At 39.6% G+C, this 21,682-nt stretch overlaps 1 protein-coding gene across 3 annotated transcripts in view; it reads left to right on the top strand.

Moving 5' to 3' along the window:
* Positions 1–1,334: 1,334 nt before the first annotated feature.
* The window catches only part of tncb (tenascin Cb), a 100,710-nt gene continuing 80,362 nt past the window's right edge, over positions 1,335–21,682 (top strand). For all 3 annotated transcript variants that reach the window (XM_055161594.1, XM_055161593.1, XM_020927037.2), the window contains exons 1-5: positions 1,335–1,898; positions 3,712–4,929; positions 11,843–12,106; positions 13,887–14,002; positions 19,840–19,993. In XM_055161594.1, coding sequence (XP_055017569.1) covers positions 1,412–1,898; positions 3,712–4,929; positions 11,843–12,106; positions 13,887–14,002; positions 19,840–19,993 — 2,239 coding nt within the window. In that variant the 5' untranslated portion in view covers positions 1,335–1,411. The remainder of the gene's footprint in view (positions 1,899–3,711; positions 4,930–11,842; positions 12,107–13,886; positions 14,003–19,839; positions 19,994–21,682) is intronic.

Below are 21,682 nucleotides of genomic sequence, written 5' to 3'. Positions count from 1 at the left end.
TGTAAAGTTAGTAGAGAGGCAAATGCATTTATGTGTTGTATAGAAGTACAGTGTGGGATTAAACAGCTCTACCTTACATTTATTCAATTACAGGTGGTTTTAGAGCTCAAAAATACATAAAAAACAGGCATTCTGACTGTGAGTGGGGTCGCCTCTCCCCAGATCTGACCTGTAACTTGGTCTGGTTTGGTCTCCATGACGATAGATGAACGCGATAAGAAAACATTAAGAACATAATTAAGAAAACATTCTAAGTTTGTCTAACAGTCTTCATTTCCAATCATCATGTTTGATCAGTTGCCAGTAAAGCATGGGTGTCCAAACTTTTTTCATCAAGGGCCACAAATATAAACACAGATGAAGCAGAGGGCCGATTCAGGGTTTTAGACTGGTGCTCATTACAGTGAATAATTGAAATATGTGCATTTTTAACATGTCAGATTGAGCCATCAGTTTTATTCATGCTAAGATCCTTAAAACCACACACTAAATATTAAATATTTGCTTTATCAAGGTAGATAAAAAAAAAAAAAACTTGCAATAAAAAGTTAATTTTCAAGTGATGCAAGGTCATTTGGGGCCAATTCACCTGGAAGTCTGAGGGCCGCATTTGGCCCACGGGCCATAGTTTGGACATGCCTGCATTAAAGTAAAAGCGTATAATCATGCATAATTTAATAGCAATTTTAAGGTAACGTACGTCGCTCTGGGGTTACTGTAGATGTTTACATTCTCTAAAATAAAATTATTTCTGGTTGGGGCTGTTGGATAATTAGCTTCTCTTGGATGACACCAAAATTACTTGTCCAAACACAGACCTTCTCATATTATTTAGCCAGATGTGTACCTCTTAGAGCCAAAAAATATATCTACAGTAATCCGATTAGTGTGGGTGAGATTGACATTGAAGTATCATAAGATCTGGATGATGAATCAACGATGGCGGACGCATTGATTGCTGGAGCTCGCGGTGGCTTCTAATCAAACCTCTTATCAGGAAAGAGCTAAAGATGTTCATTTAAATGAATATTTGGTGTTTTTTTATAACTCAACTTCTTGTTTTAGGGTGCATTCACTCTTGTGCATAGACCACATCAAAACTGGGACTAATCTGGAACAAAATTTTGAACTAATTCTGGACTAGAGAAGTAGAACAGGACCAAACCAGATCTATCATCTTGACTAAATTGGGCTCAAACGAGGATCTAACAAGAAAAAGTGTGAATGCATCTTTACTCACACTGGGATCTGCAATTAGTGTGTTGGATATTGTACTTTAGTATCCAGTTGCTTTATACTAAAAATCTCTTTTCTTTTTTCTTTTTTACAGAAATCAAGACAAGAACTTCACATTTGGTAACACAGTCTCCTATTTCTAATTCTGAAGAAGACCCAAGCCAGGGGTGTCATCATGGGGACCAACCTATTACTCCTAACCTGCCTAACCACGGCACTACTGCTAGAATTCTCCAACGCCGGCCTGGTCAAACAGGTCATCCGCCATCGTCGAGAGACTCTGATGCCCAAGAAGACCCAAGAAAACCTCACCTTACCTCACCCGGACCAGCCAGTAGTCTTCAACCACGTCTACAACATCAACGTCCCCTCTACCTCCCTCTGCTCCGTGGATTTGGATACTCCGGGCGGGGCAGAGCCAAAGCACAAGAGCGGACCGACGGATATGCAAAACACGGAGCACATGGAGCACACGGTGGATGGGGAGAATCAGATCGTTTTCACCCATCGCATCAACATCCCCAAGCAGGCGTGTGGGTGTGACAACCACCTACCGGACCTGAAGGACATCCTGAGCAGACTGGAGATGCTGGAGTCCGAGCTGTCCGCGCTGAGGGAGCAGTGTGGGAGTGGATCGGGCTGTTGTGGAGCTCCCGTTACAGGTACTACTACTGTCAACCTAGTCCAATCCAATCCGCTTTATTTCTATAGCAACTGTGTCCAAAGTGCTGCACAGAGGAAAATAAAACAACAACAACAACAAAAACAGCAATTTAAGACCCATAAGAATAAATCAATAAAAAATCAATAAAACAAAACAATAAAAGACAACAGAGGACCACACTACTCTTCTGATGTTAAAAGCCAGAGAATAAAAGTGTATAAAAATCTTAATAGTAAGACCCACTTTTATTTATTACATGAAGACATCTAGAATAACAGATATACAAATGCTAAAGGGCATCAAAACTATGTAATTGGAATCAATATGATCAGTCTCAAACCTTTTCATAATTAAATGATTAGGCTATATGAAGACCGTAAGAGAGCCTGAAGTTCTCTATAATGGACTATGGTCATTAAAAAGCATGTTTTTGAAACTGCTTTTTTTGTCATTTCCAAAATTGAGTTTGACGTTTTAGTATTGTGACAACACTAATCCAAAACTAATCCATAAATGTTTTTTTTTACATTAACTACTTGGGTTCTTTTTATTATTTATTTATTTATTTATTTTTATTGAATTTTAATTTTTTTTATTAAGGACAACAGAATATAACATTTAGAGAATAAAACAACAATCAACAATTAACAATTACAATATTCAACACCCACAACACCACAACAAATACAAAAAAAAAAAAAAAGCCCCCCCATTTCCCCCCAACCACCCACACTGACACAAATTTGGCAAAATCAAACAAAATAAATGTGATAGTGCGACATAATTGAAATTCCTTTTGTCTCTCTTCCTTTTTTTTTTTTTTTTTTTTTTTTTAAGTCCCTATACTAAAACTTATATTTATTTTCACCATCATCATTTCTTTTTATTTATTATTATTATTAATATTACTATTATTACTACTACTATTATTACCACTACCATTATCGCTATTACTATTATTATTACTATTATTATCATTATTATTATTATTACAACTTTAATACCTATTATTGTTTCTACTATTAATTACAATAATTACAACAATAACCTATTTCATTATTATTATCATTATCATTTGTAGTAGTAGCAGTAGTACTTCTTGGGTTCTTTTCAAAGACAATACTATAATCGGCTGATAGCTGCAAGCCATCTTCAGAATGGTCCTTCTGTAGAGCTACTAGCAAGTAAATACATCTCTTACTGTATTGTCTTTAAAAAGAAGTGAATGTAATAATACAGAAGTTATGAAGTATTGTATTTATACAGTATATAGTATTGTGTAACTGGATCAAAAAACATATGTTCTGATTTTTGAGTAAAAAGCAAACACCCAAAATCCAAAGAACAATGTTTATTTTAGGTGGAAAGTAGTAGTATTAAGTAGCATAGTGTCAAAACTGAAAACGAAAGTGCAGTAGAGTATCTTTTTCTCTAAATGTCAGTGCAACACAATGCAGTATTTACCACAGTTCACTCTACTCTGGATAAACATGTTTAACAGGGCCTCAAACCACAATCTGTCACAGGTCTCAAGTTTGCAATTTTATCTCCTCGTCTGGGACAGAAAACAGGTGTGACACAGGGTTATTTTACACTCTTATCCTCCTACAATGATTTATTGTAGTGTATAAATCAGTAACATGATCTGATCCTTTTGTGTCACTGTCTGAATGAAGTATTACAGACCAGGACTACTTTTTATCCCTGCAATTCCAGTTTACAAAATGTCCAACACCATAATTTAGAGACATTCGATCTACGTTAATACCCTGATTGCCTTTTTAAACGTACCCTTTCTTGTTTTTGTCCAGGTGAGGTGTCCACAAAGCCCTACTGTAATGGCCGTGGGAACTGGAGCGCTGAAACTTGTAGCTGTGTTTGCGAACCAGGCTGGAGAGGGCCCAACTGCACCGAACCGGAATGCCCCAACGACTGCCAAGACCAGGGACGATGCGTGGATGGAAAATGCGAATGTTTTGACGGATTTGGGGGAGACGACTGCAGCATCGAGCTTTGCCTCTTGGACTGCGGAGATTACGGACATTGCGTTGACGGTTCTTGTCTTTGCCAGGAAGGTTTCATCGGTGAAGACTGTTCCCAGACGAATTGCCTCAACAACTGCTTGGGTCGCGGAAAATGCGTCGACGACGAATGCGTTTGCGATGAACCTTGGACAGGGTTTGATTGTTCCGAGCTAATCTGTCCCAACGACTGCTACGATAGGGGGCGCTGCGTGAATGGCACATGCTTTTGCGAAGAGGGCTTCACCGGAGAAGACTGCGGCGAGCTTACCTGTCCCGGAAACTGTAACAACCGCGGAATGTGCGTCAACGGCCAATGCGTATGCCAAACGGGATACACCGGCGAAGACTGCTCGAAACTCACCTGTCCGAACAACTGCAACGAAAGAGGTCACTGCTTCAACGGAAAATGCATTTGCGATCCCGGTTTCGAAGGCGCTGACTGTTCCATTTTATCATGCCCCGATAATTGTAGCAACAGGGGTCAGTGCGTGAACGGGGTGTGCGTGTGCGATGTCGGATTCGAAGGGGAGGACTGTAGTGAGATTTCCTGCCCCAACAAGTGCCAAAACCGCGGACGCGTGAACGGGCAATGCGTGTGCGACAAGGGCTACGGCGGGGAGGACTGCAGTGTCAAAACGTGTCCCAAGGATTGTCTTGGACGCGGTGAGTGCGTTGATGGGAAGTGCGTATGCTTCCTCGGGTTCACCGGTAAAGACTGTAGCGAGTTGACGTGCCCGGGTGATTGCAATGATCGCGGGCGTTGCGTTAATGGACAGTGCGTCTGTCATAAGGGCTTCGCCGGGGAGGACTGCAGTGAGAAAACGTGTCCCAATAACTGCCAGGACAGAGGGTACTGCGTGGACGGGAACTGTGTGTGTTTTGAAGGGTTTACGGGGCACGACTGCTCTGTTCTGACCTGTCCCGGAGACTGCCAGAACCAGGGGCGCTGCGAGAACGGAGTGTGCGTCTGCGATGAGGGTTTCATCGGAGAAGACTGCTCTGAAGGTAAGAAGCGTGATGTTTCTTTTCTTGTTTCATATTAGTTACTAGGGATGGGCATTTGATTACATTTTCTTAATCGATTGTCGAGAGAATTAACGATCGATTATCGATTAATCATTAAAATTTTTATATTAAAAGGATCATCATTATTATTACTATCTGCACTACTAATCTGCATAAATAAATTCAACTTTACGACATATAAACCGCAACGACTCTAGAGCCACATCAGCCCGTTTGACATTATAATGTGTTTAATGCAGCTTTGCGCAACTCTCACAGAAACGAAACTTAAAACCACATGGCTCATTTGCATAAACCTAAGCGAAGGAAAAAAAACAGCTCTTGTGTCGCTGATACGGCACGACTCAGTGGAACACAGGTTAGTGTGACCATATATAGCTTTCTCCCACTGGACACCGAAACATATGTGCTGCTCTGTACACTGTGCACATGGCCTCCCACTTGTCCTGAACGGAAATTTCTTGTACAAATCATCGTTAAATACTCATTTGCGCTTTGGCACGTTGCAGGCTGCTCGACTGTTTGTGTCTGCTCCCTCCTTCTGAGTGCAGAGAGCTACATGAGCGGACCCCTGTTTGGTCAATCTACGCCACGCACAGCAACCTACATTCGGTTTGTCGATTAAAATGAATGTAAATGATGAAATTCTTAATGATCAATAATCGATTAATTGACTAATCATGCCCATCCCTATTAGTTACATTAGTTTTCCTCTGCTTGCCAACTATTCTGATGTGTCAACTTCCAATTATATGCAACATTTTAAGGAGTTTTCCCATTCAGAAGATCTGGTTTTAAAATGTTCTTAATAGACCTTTTTCACAACAGCCCTAAGTGCAGCGATGTAGTGTAAACGTCACTTCCGGTTAATGCTTTTCTGTGGCAAAATATCTGTGGAAATGTCTCGCGTATTTTCCACCAGCTTCATAAATCTGCCCCATCACCAAATCTTCATCCAACAAGGTCGACAAAAGCCATATTCTGTCCGTGAAGAATTGATCCACAACTATTAAGGTAAGAAAGAGGAACAACAAGTAGTATTGGTGAACTACTGAGCAAAACTAACGTTATGATCATGAATAAAACATAAGCAACTTGTGAACTCAGACTAATTCTAGAATTAAAATAAAAAAATGATTTCATGATGTCAATATTAACATAGATAGAGAGATTTGTGCAGTTTAATCCGTGTATCATTCGTTCATTCCTTTTTCAATATAAAACCAAAAATAAGAAAACGAAAAAACAACAGTTTTCTTCGCTATTTGTCTCCAAAACCAAAATGAAAAAATGGATAACGATTCGTTTTTTCAGTTTTCGATTTTGTATTTAAATGAAGAATGGAAAAAACTGATAACTTTTCCCGTTTACGTGACTTCCGTGACTGCGATGCCGGACTTTTGCACCGGGTACGGACTGAACTAGGACTGATCCAGGTCCGAGACCAGACCGGGAGAGCCCAGAGCGGGACTAGAGCGGGACTGGGGCGGACTCCAAGCTTTGGCTTCGAGCTCCGGCCCTGTCGTGGGCTGTGAGCCTCCGATCTGGTCTCGGTCTTGTCTCGGTCTTGTCTCTGTCTCAGGCCCGCTCTGGTCCCAGTCTGGTCCCAGTCTCAGTAGCGCTCTGGTCCCGCTCTAGTCCCGGACCTGGTCCATTTGAACCAAAAGCTCTTAGTTTGGTTCGTTTTCGTTGGTGTGAAAGCGTCAGTTGGATGCTTTGCACCACCTCGGAACCAGCCGTGGTTCTTGAGTGTGGAGGACTGGAGCAGCCCGTCCGGACCTGTAGTCCACAGAACATTCTCACTTTCCCCTCACGGAACCAGCGCGGAGACGATGACACGGAACCGCTCGGACCGCTGGTCTCGGTCTCAGTTCCGCTCTGGTCCCGGTCTCAGTCCCGCTCTGGTCCTGGACCTGGATCAGTCCTGGTTCAGTCCGTACGCGTCGCAGTCACGGAAGTCACATAAACAGGAAACGGCCGTTATCCGTTTTTTCCATTCTTCATTTAAACACAAAATCGAAAACTGAAAAAACGAATCATTATCTGTTTTTTCATTTTGGTTTTGGAGACAAATAACGAAGAAAACTGTTGTTTTTTCGTTTTCTTATTTTTGGTTTTATATTGAAAAACGAATGAACGAATGATACACGGATTCAGTTTAAATGCGAGACATGTAATTTGTGAACATCTGTAGCATTAAATCTGCACAAATCTTTCTACCTGTGCTAATATCTACATCATGAAATCGATTTTTAGTTTCAATTCTAGAATCAGTCTGAGTTCACAAGTTACTTATTAATGAATTACTTATTGTTTATGCTTTATTCATGACCATAAATTTAGTTTTGCTCAGAAGTAGTTCACTAATGCGTCGTCGTTGTTCGCCTTTAAGATCCCGTCTTTATTATCTTGATAGTTGTGGATAAATTCTTCATGGAAAAATGTTTATCCTTTGTCGACCTTGCTGGATGAACATTTGGTGATGGTGCAGATGAAGCCGGTGGAATATACATGACGCATTTCCACAGATGTTTCACCATAGAAAACCATTAACTGGAAGTCCCACAAACCTACATCGGGGCACTTCTGGCTGTTGTGAAAAAGGTCTGTTGTCCTAATTTTTCATCATTCTGAAAGCCATGTATGTCTTAATTGTGTTGAGTTGAGAATAGACATTTCTTGATTTTAAAATTGTATATCGTAACCCATTCTCCATGCAACAACAAAAAATATTTCATTTCAGGTCATAGCTAAATAAATAATAAATATTCTCTTAATGGCCTTAGTCAAAATAGGTTCAGAATCAGAAAAATAAACATTTGAATGCCACTGTCGGCGAACGAAATTCCCAAACTAACCATAGATATCTGTTCTATTATAATTAATTGTTATTCTAATAAAATGTTAAGCAGCCTTCATTTGGACCTTGCAAAGTTTTAGCAGCAGCACTCGGGCTCTCTAAATAGGAAATTGCTGCTCTACTGCACCATGGAGTAGATTTAAATGGAAAACACCTGCACAGTCAAGGGATACATGGAGGCGTATTGAAAAAAAAAAAAAAAAAAAGGAAAGAAATGCTGTGCTGGTAAAGTGATTAGCAATGTAGCTTTCTCAATATGTGTTTGAGCGTTACTACACATATGGGTGTTTAATTTGGGCTGAATCATAATACAAAAATAAATAGTAATCCTGTAACCACCAAGTGCATTTTTCTAGGCAAAAAGACAGGCCTATAATTTAAGACAATGTTCTGCAAGCACGTCTAACATAGTAGCCTTTATTAAACGTGTTTTATATTGTGTGCTCCATCGGCTCCAATTGACTTTACATCGCTAATACTGACATTACATCACTATTTTGGGCTTAAAATGTTCGTATTAACTCGCGCTTAACGATCACGGTGTTTTAATTTAGCTGTTTTCTATGTAAATAAATGAACATTCCTAATATGCACTTGTCTCCAAATTCACTGAGCTTCATTTGACTGGAGCCGACAGCTGTGTTAGTATCATCACACTCCCGTAGTCCATTTCTTTATTTACCTTATCCCGGAAGTTGCCGTGGACACCGCCATCATGATTCGGTTTGTAGTATTTTTTATGACTAGTCAGGGTGGCACCACCTAGTGCCTCTGCTCAATTTCATTTCTCTCCAGCGACTAGGTCAGGAATCAAAATACACTAGACGGTTTGCAAGAACCCAGGAAGTTGTAGATTGTGCACCGGCCAATCAACAAAGAGTTGTGAAGCCATGACGTCAAACTCAGGCACCTGTCTGGGTTCCTTTTGTGGAACAGCACAACAGTAAACAAAGCGTCGAGATGGATGTAGATGAAGACAGACATTCTGTGTTGGTAACAATTCCCGAGATCGAAGATTTAAAGCTGGAGCAAAGAGAATGTTTGCTAAATTTTATCAAAGGGAAAGACGTTATTGCCCTTCTTCCTACGGGATTTGGCGCATTACATAAGTCAAGCCCAAAGAGTAACGATTGGTTAAATAAATAAAAAAATACCCGCATACCGTCGAGCGAACGAATCCGAATGCTGCAAGGTCAGAGGGTTAGATCTTGAAAGCAGATAAGTTCAGTCCGGACTATAAAGCCGTTTTAAACCCCCCCAGAGAATCAGTGCAGTGTGACTTGCTGGTACACATGAAAATTGAACGTTTTACACAAATGAACCGACTTTGTCATATTAAAGATGCCAAACGTCTCCCAAATTCTCCACTGGCATGAATAGGACCCCCGTACCACCATAAAAAAGTGCGGTTTAGGATTCAGAGACAAAAGTGGCTGAATAAGGGGGATACAGTTATAGTTTGAACATGTATAGAAAATGGGCTTCAGTTCTAAACCTCGCGATTGGACTCTGTGTTGAAATGTCTGGCAAGAATGACTAATATTTCTCATTATTTGTATGTGATAGTGACAGATGAGTGTGTTATTTCCAATTACGACTGGCTTTAGGGAGGATTGATGAATGGGATTATACGGATAGAGAGTTGGGCAATTTCTTCAAAATAATAATTCGAATGGAAAAACAGTAATATAGAGGGTTTAAGCTCCTGTTAGGAAATGCCATGGATGAGAGGCAGGATTGGATTTTTGATCAGTGAATGCGGCTCGACCAACCACACAGTAATGAAATAAAAGCAGTGTGTCCAATCTATGTGGTTAGTTTCTCCACTGATGCACATTATTTTACAGAATAATTATTATCAAAAAACATTTCATTTCAAATCCAATCTGTCTATTTTACATAATGGCATTCGAGTCAAATTTGGACAGCGTGTGAAGTTATAGCAGCACAGTGTGACCTTTTCTGGAGGGAAATCCACTACTTGAATGTCTACATTAGGGCTGGGTATCATTAAGAAGTTGCCGATACGATACATACCTCGATACACAGGCCACGATACGATACATATCTCGATACAGTGCACTTTCGATTCGATATGATATATTTCAAATCGATTCGATACGGTTCAATAAAAAATAAAGGCTAAATCATGGCTGTGACACTAAAAGTCTTTGTTAATCCACTTCTTGTGCAAAGTTCATATGAAACACAAACATTTTAATCATCAAAACAGTAAAAATATTAAATGTGTTGAATAAATGAGTTTCCTTTCACTCCACAAGCAACAAAACTGTAGCTCTGTGACAAAATATTTTAGTAAAACACACCTAAAAATACTCTTGGTGATATATCCATACAGTAGCCCATGATATCAATACTGTATCATCACATTAAACGATACGATATATCGATATTCCGATATTTTTGCACACCCCTAGTCTACATGGCTTCGTTATTACTTTGCATGGAAGGTTGAGCAGCATGGTAACTAGGGTAACATCTGCATTTATCCAAAATAGGTGTTTTTAATGCTCAAAGATACCTTGAAAAACATGCTTGTGGGGTTGGCTTTCCGCAGATCTGACCTCTAACTTAGTTTTATAAGGCTACACCCATATGTGACCTGTATCTGATCTTTTAATGACTGAACGACACAGATCAGTTTTTTCAAATGCGACCCAGGCCACTTGGATATGTGCTCCTAAAACCGATACATATCCGATCTTTTGACATGCGAATTCAGTCTGAATGGCAAGGTCACATTCATCCGACCTACACGTCATAACAACACGGTAACAACCACCTGTTGTGAGCCAATACAGCCCAACACCGATGCTTTTCCTCACTGAAATAGGCCGCCAAAGATGCGTTTCCTCCCGCGAGAGTGGTACAAGTAGCTCTCACAAATGTACACAAACGTTCTTCTCGTCATAGGAGAATTGTGTATGAAGTCCATGTCAGTGAAGCAGTAAAGCACATATCAATTTCCACCACTCTTGGCTGCAACTCTGCACCCACACGTTCCTTTCTACAGACGTTGCTACCGTTGCCCGACAAAACGCCATGGCCAAAAACCTTGTCCTTCTTCTCAATCTCCTCTAGGGCTGGGTATCATTAAGAAGTTGCCGATATAATACATACCTCGATACATAGGCCACGATACGATACATATCTCGATACAGTGAGTTTTCGAGTTGATACGATATATTTCAAATTGATTCAATGAAGTTCAATAAAAAATAAAGGCTACTAGAAGTCTTTCTTAAACCACTTTTTGTGCAAAGTTCATATGAAACACAAACAGTTTAATCCTCAAAACAGTGAATATGTCAAATGTGTAGCATAAATGAGTTTCCTTCCTCTAAACAAGCCATAAAAATGTAGCACTGTAACAAAATAATTTAGTAAAATATACCAAAAAATACTCTTGGCGATATATCGATGCAGCAGTCCCTGATATCGATACTGTATCATCACATTAAACTTAGGTATATCGATATTTCAACATTTTTGCACACCCCTAATCTCCTTTTTTAAACAAATAAGTTGTACATGTTCTGGCTCCGGTTCGACAGCAACTTTAAAATCACCAGGTGCTCATCGCTCGCTTCCATGTTTAGGCGACTTCCGTAAACACCGAGTCCTTGTGTTCTCCAATGCACATGTGGGACACTTTTGGGGCGTTTAAAGTTCACACTGGAGATCACATACAAGTCGTGTTTAGTTGAAAGTGTCACCAAAAAGTCCAAATTGAGCCCTGCACTCTGAACGTAGCCAGTAATGTTGCAACTATGGACATTCCAGTCAAAGTAATAACATTTCCATGGAGACAGTTGAGGACACTCCCCTAGAAAAGTGACATAGTTCGCCTTTTAAGGGACAAAAAATGCTTTACAACTATAGTATCAACAAAACTACATGTTGATACTTCTGTGTATGTGAATCACTTTGTTCCTTATGTCTGCAAAAAGTGTTATATAAATGAACTTTACTTCCTTACTTACTATTTTTCCTGAAATCTTGTCCCTCCAGTGTCTCCACCCAAGGACCTGATTACCACGGTGGTGAACCCAGAGACGGTGGACCTTGCCTGGGAGAATGAGATGCGCGTGACGGAGTACCTGATCACCTACGTCCCCACGGCTGTTGGAGGTCTGGAGATGGACATGAGAGTACCAGGAGACCAGAAGCAGGCCACGATCCGCGAACTCGAACCTGGGATAGAATACCTGGTCAGTGTGTACGCCATTCTCAGCAACAAGAAGAGTGTCCCTGTCAGCGCCCGAGTGGAGACACGTGAGTACCAGGAATGAAACTGATGGTGAACTGTTACCTGTTTTGAGATAGTTTTACACTTTTATTTAATTTGTGGGCATGGTGGTAGAATCATTGAAGTGAAAGCAAGGAGGAATCTGCGTATTTAAACAGTAGAATGTGATTTTCAACATTAAATCAGAGTACTTTCTTTTATATTACCATGTGACCAGTCATCGAGGCAGGTTCCATAGTGGTTCATGGGCATATACTAGTCTATGTGCTCTTATATATTATTCTGCTCACAGGGTTCATGGTCATGGAAATCCTGGAAAAGCCATGGAATTTTGTAAATTCAGTGAAAGTTTTGGAAAAGTTATGGAATTTTAGTATCTCTTTCACACAACTACATCATTGTGTTAAGTTCTCATTAGGATGTTATGATTATTTCTGTATGTCTGCGCCTTTTGTTTAGAAGAGACGAAAATAAATGCACTGACAGGATTTTGAATGTTAAAAAGCAATAATCCCAAACCATAAGGTGAGAGGAAAGGGTTAACATTTCATATTTAGCCCTAAAAGTCTCATCAGTTCTACACATGTAGGTGCTGTAAAATCATGTAAAATTCACTTTCAGTCATGAAAAAGTTTAGCCAGGCTGGCACCACCTAGTGCCTGTGCTCAATTTCATTTCTCTCCAGCAACTGGGTCAGGAATCAGAATACACTAGACAATTTTCAAAAACCCCGGCACTAGCCAATCAGCGAAGAGCTGTGAAGCCATGACTGGGTGCCTTTCTGTGGTACAGCACAACAGTAAACGAAGCGTCGAGATGGATGTAGACAAAGCCATACACTGTGTTGGCAATGATTCCCGAGATCGAGGCTTTAAAACTGGAACAAAGAGAATGTTTGGTGAATTTTATCAAGGGGAAAGACGTTATTGCTCGTCTTCCTACAGGATTTGGGAAAAGCTTAATATACAAGTTAGCCCCATTAGCAGCGCATTACATAGGTCACAACCAAAACGCAGCAATTGGTTAAATAAAAAAAAGTACCAGCCTACCGTCGAGCAAACAAATCCTAATGTCAATGGGACAAAGGGAAACTGGCTGATGAATGAGGCTAGGAAAAGTTATTGAAAAAGAGCGGGAACCCTGAGCTCAAGATCATTCTAAAGCTATTCAGGAAAGGTTCATTTCTGGAAGATCCTCTGCCACATTTGCTGCCACATGTGCCTATTACATCTCAAATGTCCATAGTTAGATTCTTAGCTATCCTCTTGCCCAGTCTCCATGGATACAGGAAAAACAAACAGTTCACTTCATTCATGTAATTGAACAGTCCTTTTGTCCTGTACATGCTGCACTTCTTAGTGGGTTAAAATCCCATTATATGATGTTAAAACTGAGCTCAAAAAACTACAAATTTCAAAAACTGCTCAGTGTAGGAGTCATGTAACCACACCAAGAAGAATTCTAACATTCCTACATTCCTACTAGTATGGATTAGAATCTGATTTTCAACACTCTTCATTTATATAGTGCACTATAACACACTTTTCCACCTCTGTTGGACATTCAGAAAGCTTTACATCAAAGTATCAGTCACCCATTCAGTCAGTGCAAAAACATTGTGTATTTTGCTCAACTTACTGGTGCCAGATCCCAGAGCAAATGCTTATTAACGTCAGGACTTGTCATATCTGGGCTATAATAGGAACCTGCACAATAATTATGTGGACGTGGATGACACATTGTACGGGTGTGTATAAATAAACATGTACTTAATTGTCTTTATATTTCTGATCTGTATCTATGCAGACCTGCCTGAGCCCGAGGGACTGAAGTTCAAGTCTGTGAGGGAGACGTCTGTGCAGGTGCAGTGGGACCCTCTCAACATCCCCTTCGACGGATGGAACCTTATCTTCAGAAACACTGTAAGTCCTGCTGCTACAAAACATGTTATAGCCATTTTAAAGGAGCATTGTGTAACTTTTCTGGTGGATGATCTGTCAAAATGCTTTTCTCCGTGGAGATGTTATTGCTTTTTTATCTTTATGGACACCAAACCAAGTTCAGATCTGTGGAGAGGCAGTCCTGCTCACAGTCAGAATGCCTGTTTTTCTAGGTATTTTTGAGCTATAAAATCACCTGTAATTGAGTAAATGTAATGAGTCCTTTAATGTCATACTGTGGAACATTCCAGGAAGGCAGGTGATGAACCCACAACCAGAAAGTTACATAGTGCACCTTTAACCAATAGGAAGGGTTTGAATCTTGGGTCTGTTTGGGTTAATACCAAAATCATACCTGCGTTGTTAGAAGTGTGACTATGAATAGAGATGGGAGATACAATAAAACAGTTTCATATTGCAGTTACTATTTTGGATTTGGATTATTATGCAAAATTATAATATGTATATGTTCTATTATAGACATAATGACAGTGAAAAAGGCTGCAAAAAGAGTTTTTTAAAGACTAAACTAGAACAACTTGCTGTGTTATCTTGCAAAGAATGGTAAAAAGTGATATTTCTGAACATTTGTGTTTAATTTCACAGTCTATTCACTTGATTCTTGAATCTCAACACTCACTGGCACATTTAATAATAATAAAACCTTACACTTGTAATGCTCTTTGCAGGCAGTCGAAGCCTCTCAAAGCTGCACTGTACTCATTATTCATTCACTTCAGAGCCACAGATGACTCAGAGTGGACTGACCCTCTGATGTGTCTGTGTGTGTGTGTGTGCGTGAATGATTGGTGATCACTTTCATATGAGGCAATGTGCGTGAAGCGTCTTGCCTAAGGACACAGTGACAGAACTCTGTCCAAGCCGAGATCAGTCCTTTGACCTTGGGGATGGGGGACCACTTCTCTAACCACCGAACCACTGCTGCCCCATTTCTAATGGAATGCCATAATACTGCCATTGGGATAATCAAAATAATGACTGAGTTTGCCCACACTCACAATTGCACACAAACCACCTCAAAGTTGGGATTAAACTGGGACTAAAACCAGATCTAGATCAAGACTAAACCATTGCTAGATCACAACCAAAAACATGTCTACTTCAGGAATAAACTGGGCCCAAACTAGTACCAGTAGTGAAGAAGTATGGAGTTTAAAAACACAATGGAGCATTTCCTGTATTACCACATGACATCACACAGTGGAACAGAGTGTTTTCTGTTTGAACAAAGAAATTCACATCACAAAAAACAATATCTAGCTAAGTTAAAATGACTTTGAGTAGATTTGACAATGGAAAAAGTGTGTTTTTCTTAATTCATTCATTAATTCAAGCAATGTTACATTTTGTTTCTTATTTTAAGTGCTAAGATATTTTTTCTTATTTTAAGTTGTTCCAATGGTAGATCATTTTAACCAGGCTGGTGCCACCTAGTGCCTCCACTCAATTTAATTTCTCTCTGGCAACTAGGTCAGGAATCGGAATACACTAGATGGTTTTGCAAGAATCGGAAGTGCGAGTCTGGGCACCAGCCAAGCAGCGAAGAGCCATACATTCTGTGTTGGAAACGATTCCAGAGATCGAGGGTTTAAAACCGGAACAAAGAGAATGTTCGGTGGATTTTATCAGGGGGAAAGACGGTACTGCCCTTCTTCCTACGGAATTTGGGAAAAGCTTAATATACCGGTTAACCCCATTAGTGGAGCATTACATATGTCACAACCAAATAGCAGCGATTGGTTAAATAAATGAGTACCTACTGTCGAGCGAACAAATCATGCTGCGAGGTCAGACAGTTTCCACAAAGTGAAACCGGCTGATGAATCAGGCTAAGATCATTTTACTTGTCAAGTGAAATTTACTCAAATCGTGATAAAACTTTCTTAATTCAATTTATTTTTACTTGACTGGATTTTAGTTTTTGCAGTGCACCTAAATCTGCAGGGTTTGTGCGTTAAACATGTGTGAATGAAACGAAACCCAACTCCAGGTATGTTTTGGATGAGGAAGTAACGTTATAACAGCCCAGAAAATCCTGTAATATGGGCCCCGTAATTAAAAAACACTTCTCTACTACTGTGAATGAAAAGAACACCTACCTGATTGGATTTTAATATTCCATCTTATATAATCGGGTAAATCCTCTTCAGAGATCCAAAACCAACACGGCGATGTCAGTTGGGGTTTTAAAGTCCTGCCAAAACTATATGTTGATGTACGCCGGTCCTGCTCGTAAATCCTTGCTCTGATTATTTTGCGTTGCCTGCCTCATTTACACCGGGAACATGCAGCGTAGCCACAGATATGTACATGATCAAAACCAAACCCTATAGACAATTTCTCATTTCTCTTTCAGTGTAGCGCTTTCCTAATGTACCAACGTGGGTACATCTGGCACAGTGCATGATGGGAAATAGCCAATCTGAATTTGCACACGCAGCAGTGAGGATGGTTAGCGAGCCGTGTTTTCGTTTTGCTAAGAGCGAGCACTTTTGTGTTTTTCTTTTAAAGTGCTTTCAGAACCATTTACAACTGTGCTACCAAAGTTTATTCAACCTTAGTCTATTAACCCCCTATAGCTGAGTCCACATGTTATTATCTTTGATTTGGGTTGGTTTTTTGCCCCTCACTCCACACGCAGTGCCAGATGTGGTGGTAAAGAGTTCATTTTATTTCAAGTTTATTTGTGAAATGATTGTGAATCTATAACTACACACCATTTTCAACTTGGGCCATAATAATATAGTAATACTATAATACTTTCTATATTCTAGTATCAGTGTTGGGAGTAACACATTATCAAAGTAACAAATTTCTATAATTCATAGCTTTTTGCTGTAACGCAGTAATGTAAGGCATTACAGGGAAAAAAATAATAATATTTTACTCGGTACAAATGTCAGTAACGCATTACAGTGTTTTTTTAACCTGAATTGAAGTGATGGGTTTTTCTTCATACAAATTCGCTAAAATCACCACAATATTAGCAGCGGTGAAACGCCGGAGACGCACCCACGTAGACCGTCAGGTAACACCGGGCGAAAGGACCAACGCAGAACTCCACACTCCACTGGGCAAACCGCATCGATCGTGCCTTGCAGACACCCTGTTCCACTGTATTTCTTATTCTGTAAAGCACTTTGAATTACTTTGTGTACGAATTGTGCTATACAAATAAACTTGCCTTGCCTTGCCTTCCACAGGCTCGGGGTTCTCTCAGGGGCGGTGCTAGATTCCAAGTTCTAGTCCAAGTAGTCCTGGTTTAGTCCTGGTTTGGTCCTGGTTTTGTCCTTTTTTAGTCCTGGTTTAGTCCTGGTTTAGTCCTGGGTCAGTTCTGGTTTAGTCCTGGTTTAGTCTTCGGTTCAGTCTGGGTTCAGCTCTGGTTCAGTTTTGGTTTAGTCCTGGTTTAGTCCATATACTGCACAAAAGTTCAGCATTTTCACAGTTATTTTGGTGAGAGTCACTTAAAAGTAATGCAATAGTAATGTAATGCCTTACATTTTAAATGCAATAATATTGTAATGTAACAAATTACTTTGAAATTACAGTAATAAGTAGTAAATAACGAATTACAGTTTTAAAATAACTTGCCCAACAGTGTCTAGTATACATTTCTAGTCAAAAGTTTAGACGCTCTTTTTTCATTTATGTTTCTTCTTTATTTCCATGATTATTTACGTTGTAGATTCTTGCTGAAGGCGTCAAAAACCTGTGTCCAAGTCCTTTCCCTTGTGGATCAATAAAGTTTGTCTAAGTCTAAATCTAAATAAAATTATGGATGGATACATATAGAACATTGCAAGCAAAAATAAACTCAAAATGACTCAAATCTGCTGCCCAAAAAAGCCCAAAATGCAAATCAGGGTTCAGAGCCAAGTGTGGCTTTTTCAGAGAAGAGGTAGAGCGCTCCACTGGGTCATAAAGAAGTTAAAAATAGCAGTACAGGTGCTCTACGAAGGTTCAACAAAATGTAGAAAATATAAAAATTGGCAAACCCGAGGCACACCAACTGAATATATTAAATGTCCTTTATTGCATGGAGCGACGCCAATGCATTTCAACCAGCAAGATGGTCTTCGTCAGGGCATAAGGGTGAAACAGGTCGCACAGGTTTGACTTTTTCACTTTGCTCTGAACCCTGGTTTGCATTCTTGGCATTTGTTGACCCTGACTCACAGCTGTGAAGTGAAAACCATTTCAGGAGACTTCATTGTAAAGCTCACTGAAAGATGGCTAAGGGTTGCAGCTCTTTCGACAAGGCAAAGTGTGGCTACTTTTAGCATTTTAAAGGTGCACTGTGTAACTTTTCTAAAGGAGGGTCCGTCACCTGCTTGTTTCTGTAGATATGTCATTGGTCTGCCTGGAATGTACGGAAGCCGAGAGGGGTCACAACAAACACAAACGCCGCAACAAATACAAATGCGACAACACAACAAAAAGCCACAACACACCAAAAAAAGCCACAACGGAAATGACAGCGGGACTCTATTTTAATGCAAACGCCGCAACAAATACAAACGCCACAACACAAACGCAAATGCCGCAGCACATTAAAAAGTCACAACACATCAAAAGGCCACAACGGAAGTGACCACGAGACTCTATTTTCCGACGGACCAATCAAGCGGTAATTGAAAAAGAAGAACTACAACGTGAAACGAATAATGATAAAACAATAAATTACTTTTACTTACGTTTCCAACTTTTCCGTTCCTTTACTTTTCACGTTGTAGTTCTTCTTCTTCACTTGCCGCTTGATCGGTCCCGTGGTCATTTCCGTTGTGGCTTTTTGATGTGTTGTGGCTTTTTAATGTGTTGTGGCTTTTTAATGTGTTGTGGCTTTTTAATGTGTTGTGGCTTTTTGATGTGTTGTGGCTTTTTAATGTGTTGTGGCTTTTTAATGTGTTGCGGCATTTGCGTTTTTTTTGTGGCGTTTGTATTTGTTGCGGCGTTTGCATTAAAATAGTCCCGCGGTCATTTCCGTTGTGGCTTTTTTTTGGTTTGTTGTGGCTTTTTGTCGTGTTGTCGCATTTGTATTTGTTGCGGCGTTTGCGTTTGTTGTGACCCCTCTCGGCTTCCGTAGGAATGTTCCACAGTATGACATTAAACAGCTCTACTTTACATTTATTCAATTATAGGTTGTTTTAGAGCTCAAAAATACTTAAAAAAAAACTGGTATTCTGACTGTGAGCTGGTTCGCCTCTCCACAGATCTGACCTGTAACTTAGTCTAGTTTGGTCTCCATGAAGATAGAAAGGTTTAATGCCATACTGTGAAACATTTCAGCAGCCAAAGTGATAACATCTCCATGGAAAAAAGCATCTGACGGACTCTCCACCACAAAAGTTACACTATATATTTTTGCATCGTATATTTGATGTCTTGTATGTTAATTTAAAAAAAAAAAAGTTGAGTTTCTGTGTTCTGACACTGATGAAAATGTATTTAGTTGGACAAATTTTCTACTTACAAAAACAAATTGAGATCGACATGAAGACTAAATGTTTACAGTAACATAAAAAGACATGGGAGCAGGTTGTATTTGTAGTTCCAAGTTGTTTTTTTTGAGCAAGATTTTTTGTAGTTTTTGCAGTTTTCATTCAAAGAAGAAAAAAAAACGATTCCAAACTGATGAACAACATGAAATGAACTGCTCCCATCGCCAACTTATACTGGAAGTCTATATTTAACCACAGCGCTATTTCCTCAGCTCGGCTCTCCTCTCCTTTCACTTTTGTCCAGTGCCAGTAATAGTCTTTTGATTGGCCCTTCATTTCTCTTTGTGTATGTTTTTCCAGAAAGAGGAGGACGGAGAGATCCTGAACTCTCTTGGCCGACCCGACACCACGTTTGAGCAGTCAGGTCTGGGCCCGGGACAGGAGTACGAGGTGAAGCTGGAGGTGGTGAAGAACAAGAAGAGAGGACCACCTACCTCCAAGAACGTCGTCACCAGTGAGTCGAAAAGGCCACAATGAGAGATTTGTCGTACAACTGTCACTAATTTATCCGTCAGATTGTGTGTATGAAAATGAAAGAGTGTGGAAATGAAGGGGAGGACGCCCATGTAGTTTGTACCGTAGTTAGAAAGTGGACGCACGGACAAAGTTTAAAAAGGAAGAGTGACCTATGCAATAAAACCTAATGAGTTTAATTCAGTGGTGGATGAAGTACAGATACAGGGACAGAAGATTACTCTAATAAAAGTATCTCATGAATAAAGTCTACTTAAGTAAAACTATTGAAGTACCTGTTTAAAAGTGTACTTTGCAGTATTTTGAGGAGGTTGTTAGAACAATTAATTAGGGATGTGACAATAACCGAAATATTGTGATATCGTATCGTCAAAGTTCTCACAATAATATCATGGATCATCACAATATATCGAATTACAAGTCTTTTTGTTTAAATTAAGAGTTATGGTACAGAAATAGCTAAAAATGACAGAGGGGACTACATCGACCATGATCCTTTGTGTTTCAGTGTCAACTACATGAAGAAATAACAGTTCTAAGCACTTTTGAGTCTTAGTTCTTTGGATTAAGTCTTGTCAAGGCATTTTAAGAGGAAAAAGTAGCATATGAACAGTTTTAGCTGTTTAACCTCCACAAAATATCATAATAAATATCGTACCGTGAGATGTATATCGTGAAAATATCATACTGAGAGATTTGGATAGTGTTACATCCTTAATCGTGAATCTCCCTACCATATCGTGGGCTTTTCCACGATAAAATAAATTTCATGAGACTTGGATATCGTTACACCCCTACAATTAATCCATCAAATGTAGTTATTTTGATAAAGAATTCAGTTGATTTTAAATTATTACTTTTTTTTTTTTTAGCTAAAAGTTGTTTGTTTTTGTGTGTTTGGTTTCCTCAAAGTTGTGTGAAAAATCCCTCAGTCGTCCAGGTAGAATCCATGGCAAAGGAGAAATTCAGTTTGTCGACTGTTTCGCAGCTCACCCAAGCTGCTTCTTCACTTCAGAACTGAACTGCAAAATGTATTCGACCAAGCAAACTTTTGCCCAGTCGACAAACAGAATTTCTCCTCTCCTCCTCTTCTCTCAAAGTTGGGATTTCAACTCCAATTAAATGTGCTAAAAAAATAAGTCTCAGCTATTTAAGCAGGTCTCAAACTTTAAAGAAAAGTACTTTTTACTTTTCAGTCCAGATGTAAAATGTAGTGGAGTAGAAAGTACAGACACATGCTCTCAAATGTAGTGAACACAAGTAGAAATTATTCACCGTAGTAAAATAACGATACCTAAAAGTTGTACATAAGTATCGTAATTTTACTTTTGTACTTCTTTACCTTCCTCTACTGATTTAAAAGAGCAATAACTTTGGTGAATTGGCATATTAGAAAGAATATAGTGCAAATTTAGTATCAAGATATATTCATATTTTGACAAAAAACACATTACAAATACTATTTAAAGATGCATTGTGCAGCTTTTCTGTTGGAAAGTCTGCTCGTCCACTACCTACTTGTCTCCATGGAGATGGTGTTGTTTTCCCTGGAATGTTCCATAGTACGACATTAAACATCTCCACAGCATTTATTTATTCATTCCAGGTGTTTCTATTGCTCAAAAATACAATATGTCCTTTTGCGAGTAGGGGGGTGACTCTCCACAGA

This window comes from Boleophthalmus pectinirostris, unplaced genomic scaffold (assembly GCF_026225935.1).
Source record: "Boleophthalmus pectinirostris isolate CB_2022bp ecotype Guang Dong unplaced genomic scaffold, ASM2622593v1 HiC_scaffold_4, whole genome shotgun sequence".
Classification (NCBI taxonomy): domain Eukaryota; kingdom Metazoa; phylum Chordata; class Actinopteri; order Gobiiformes; family Gobiidae; genus Boleophthalmus; species Boleophthalmus pectinirostris.
Note: the sequence above shows the minus strand (reverse complement) of the source record. Positions and strands in the feature narration are given on the sequence as shown.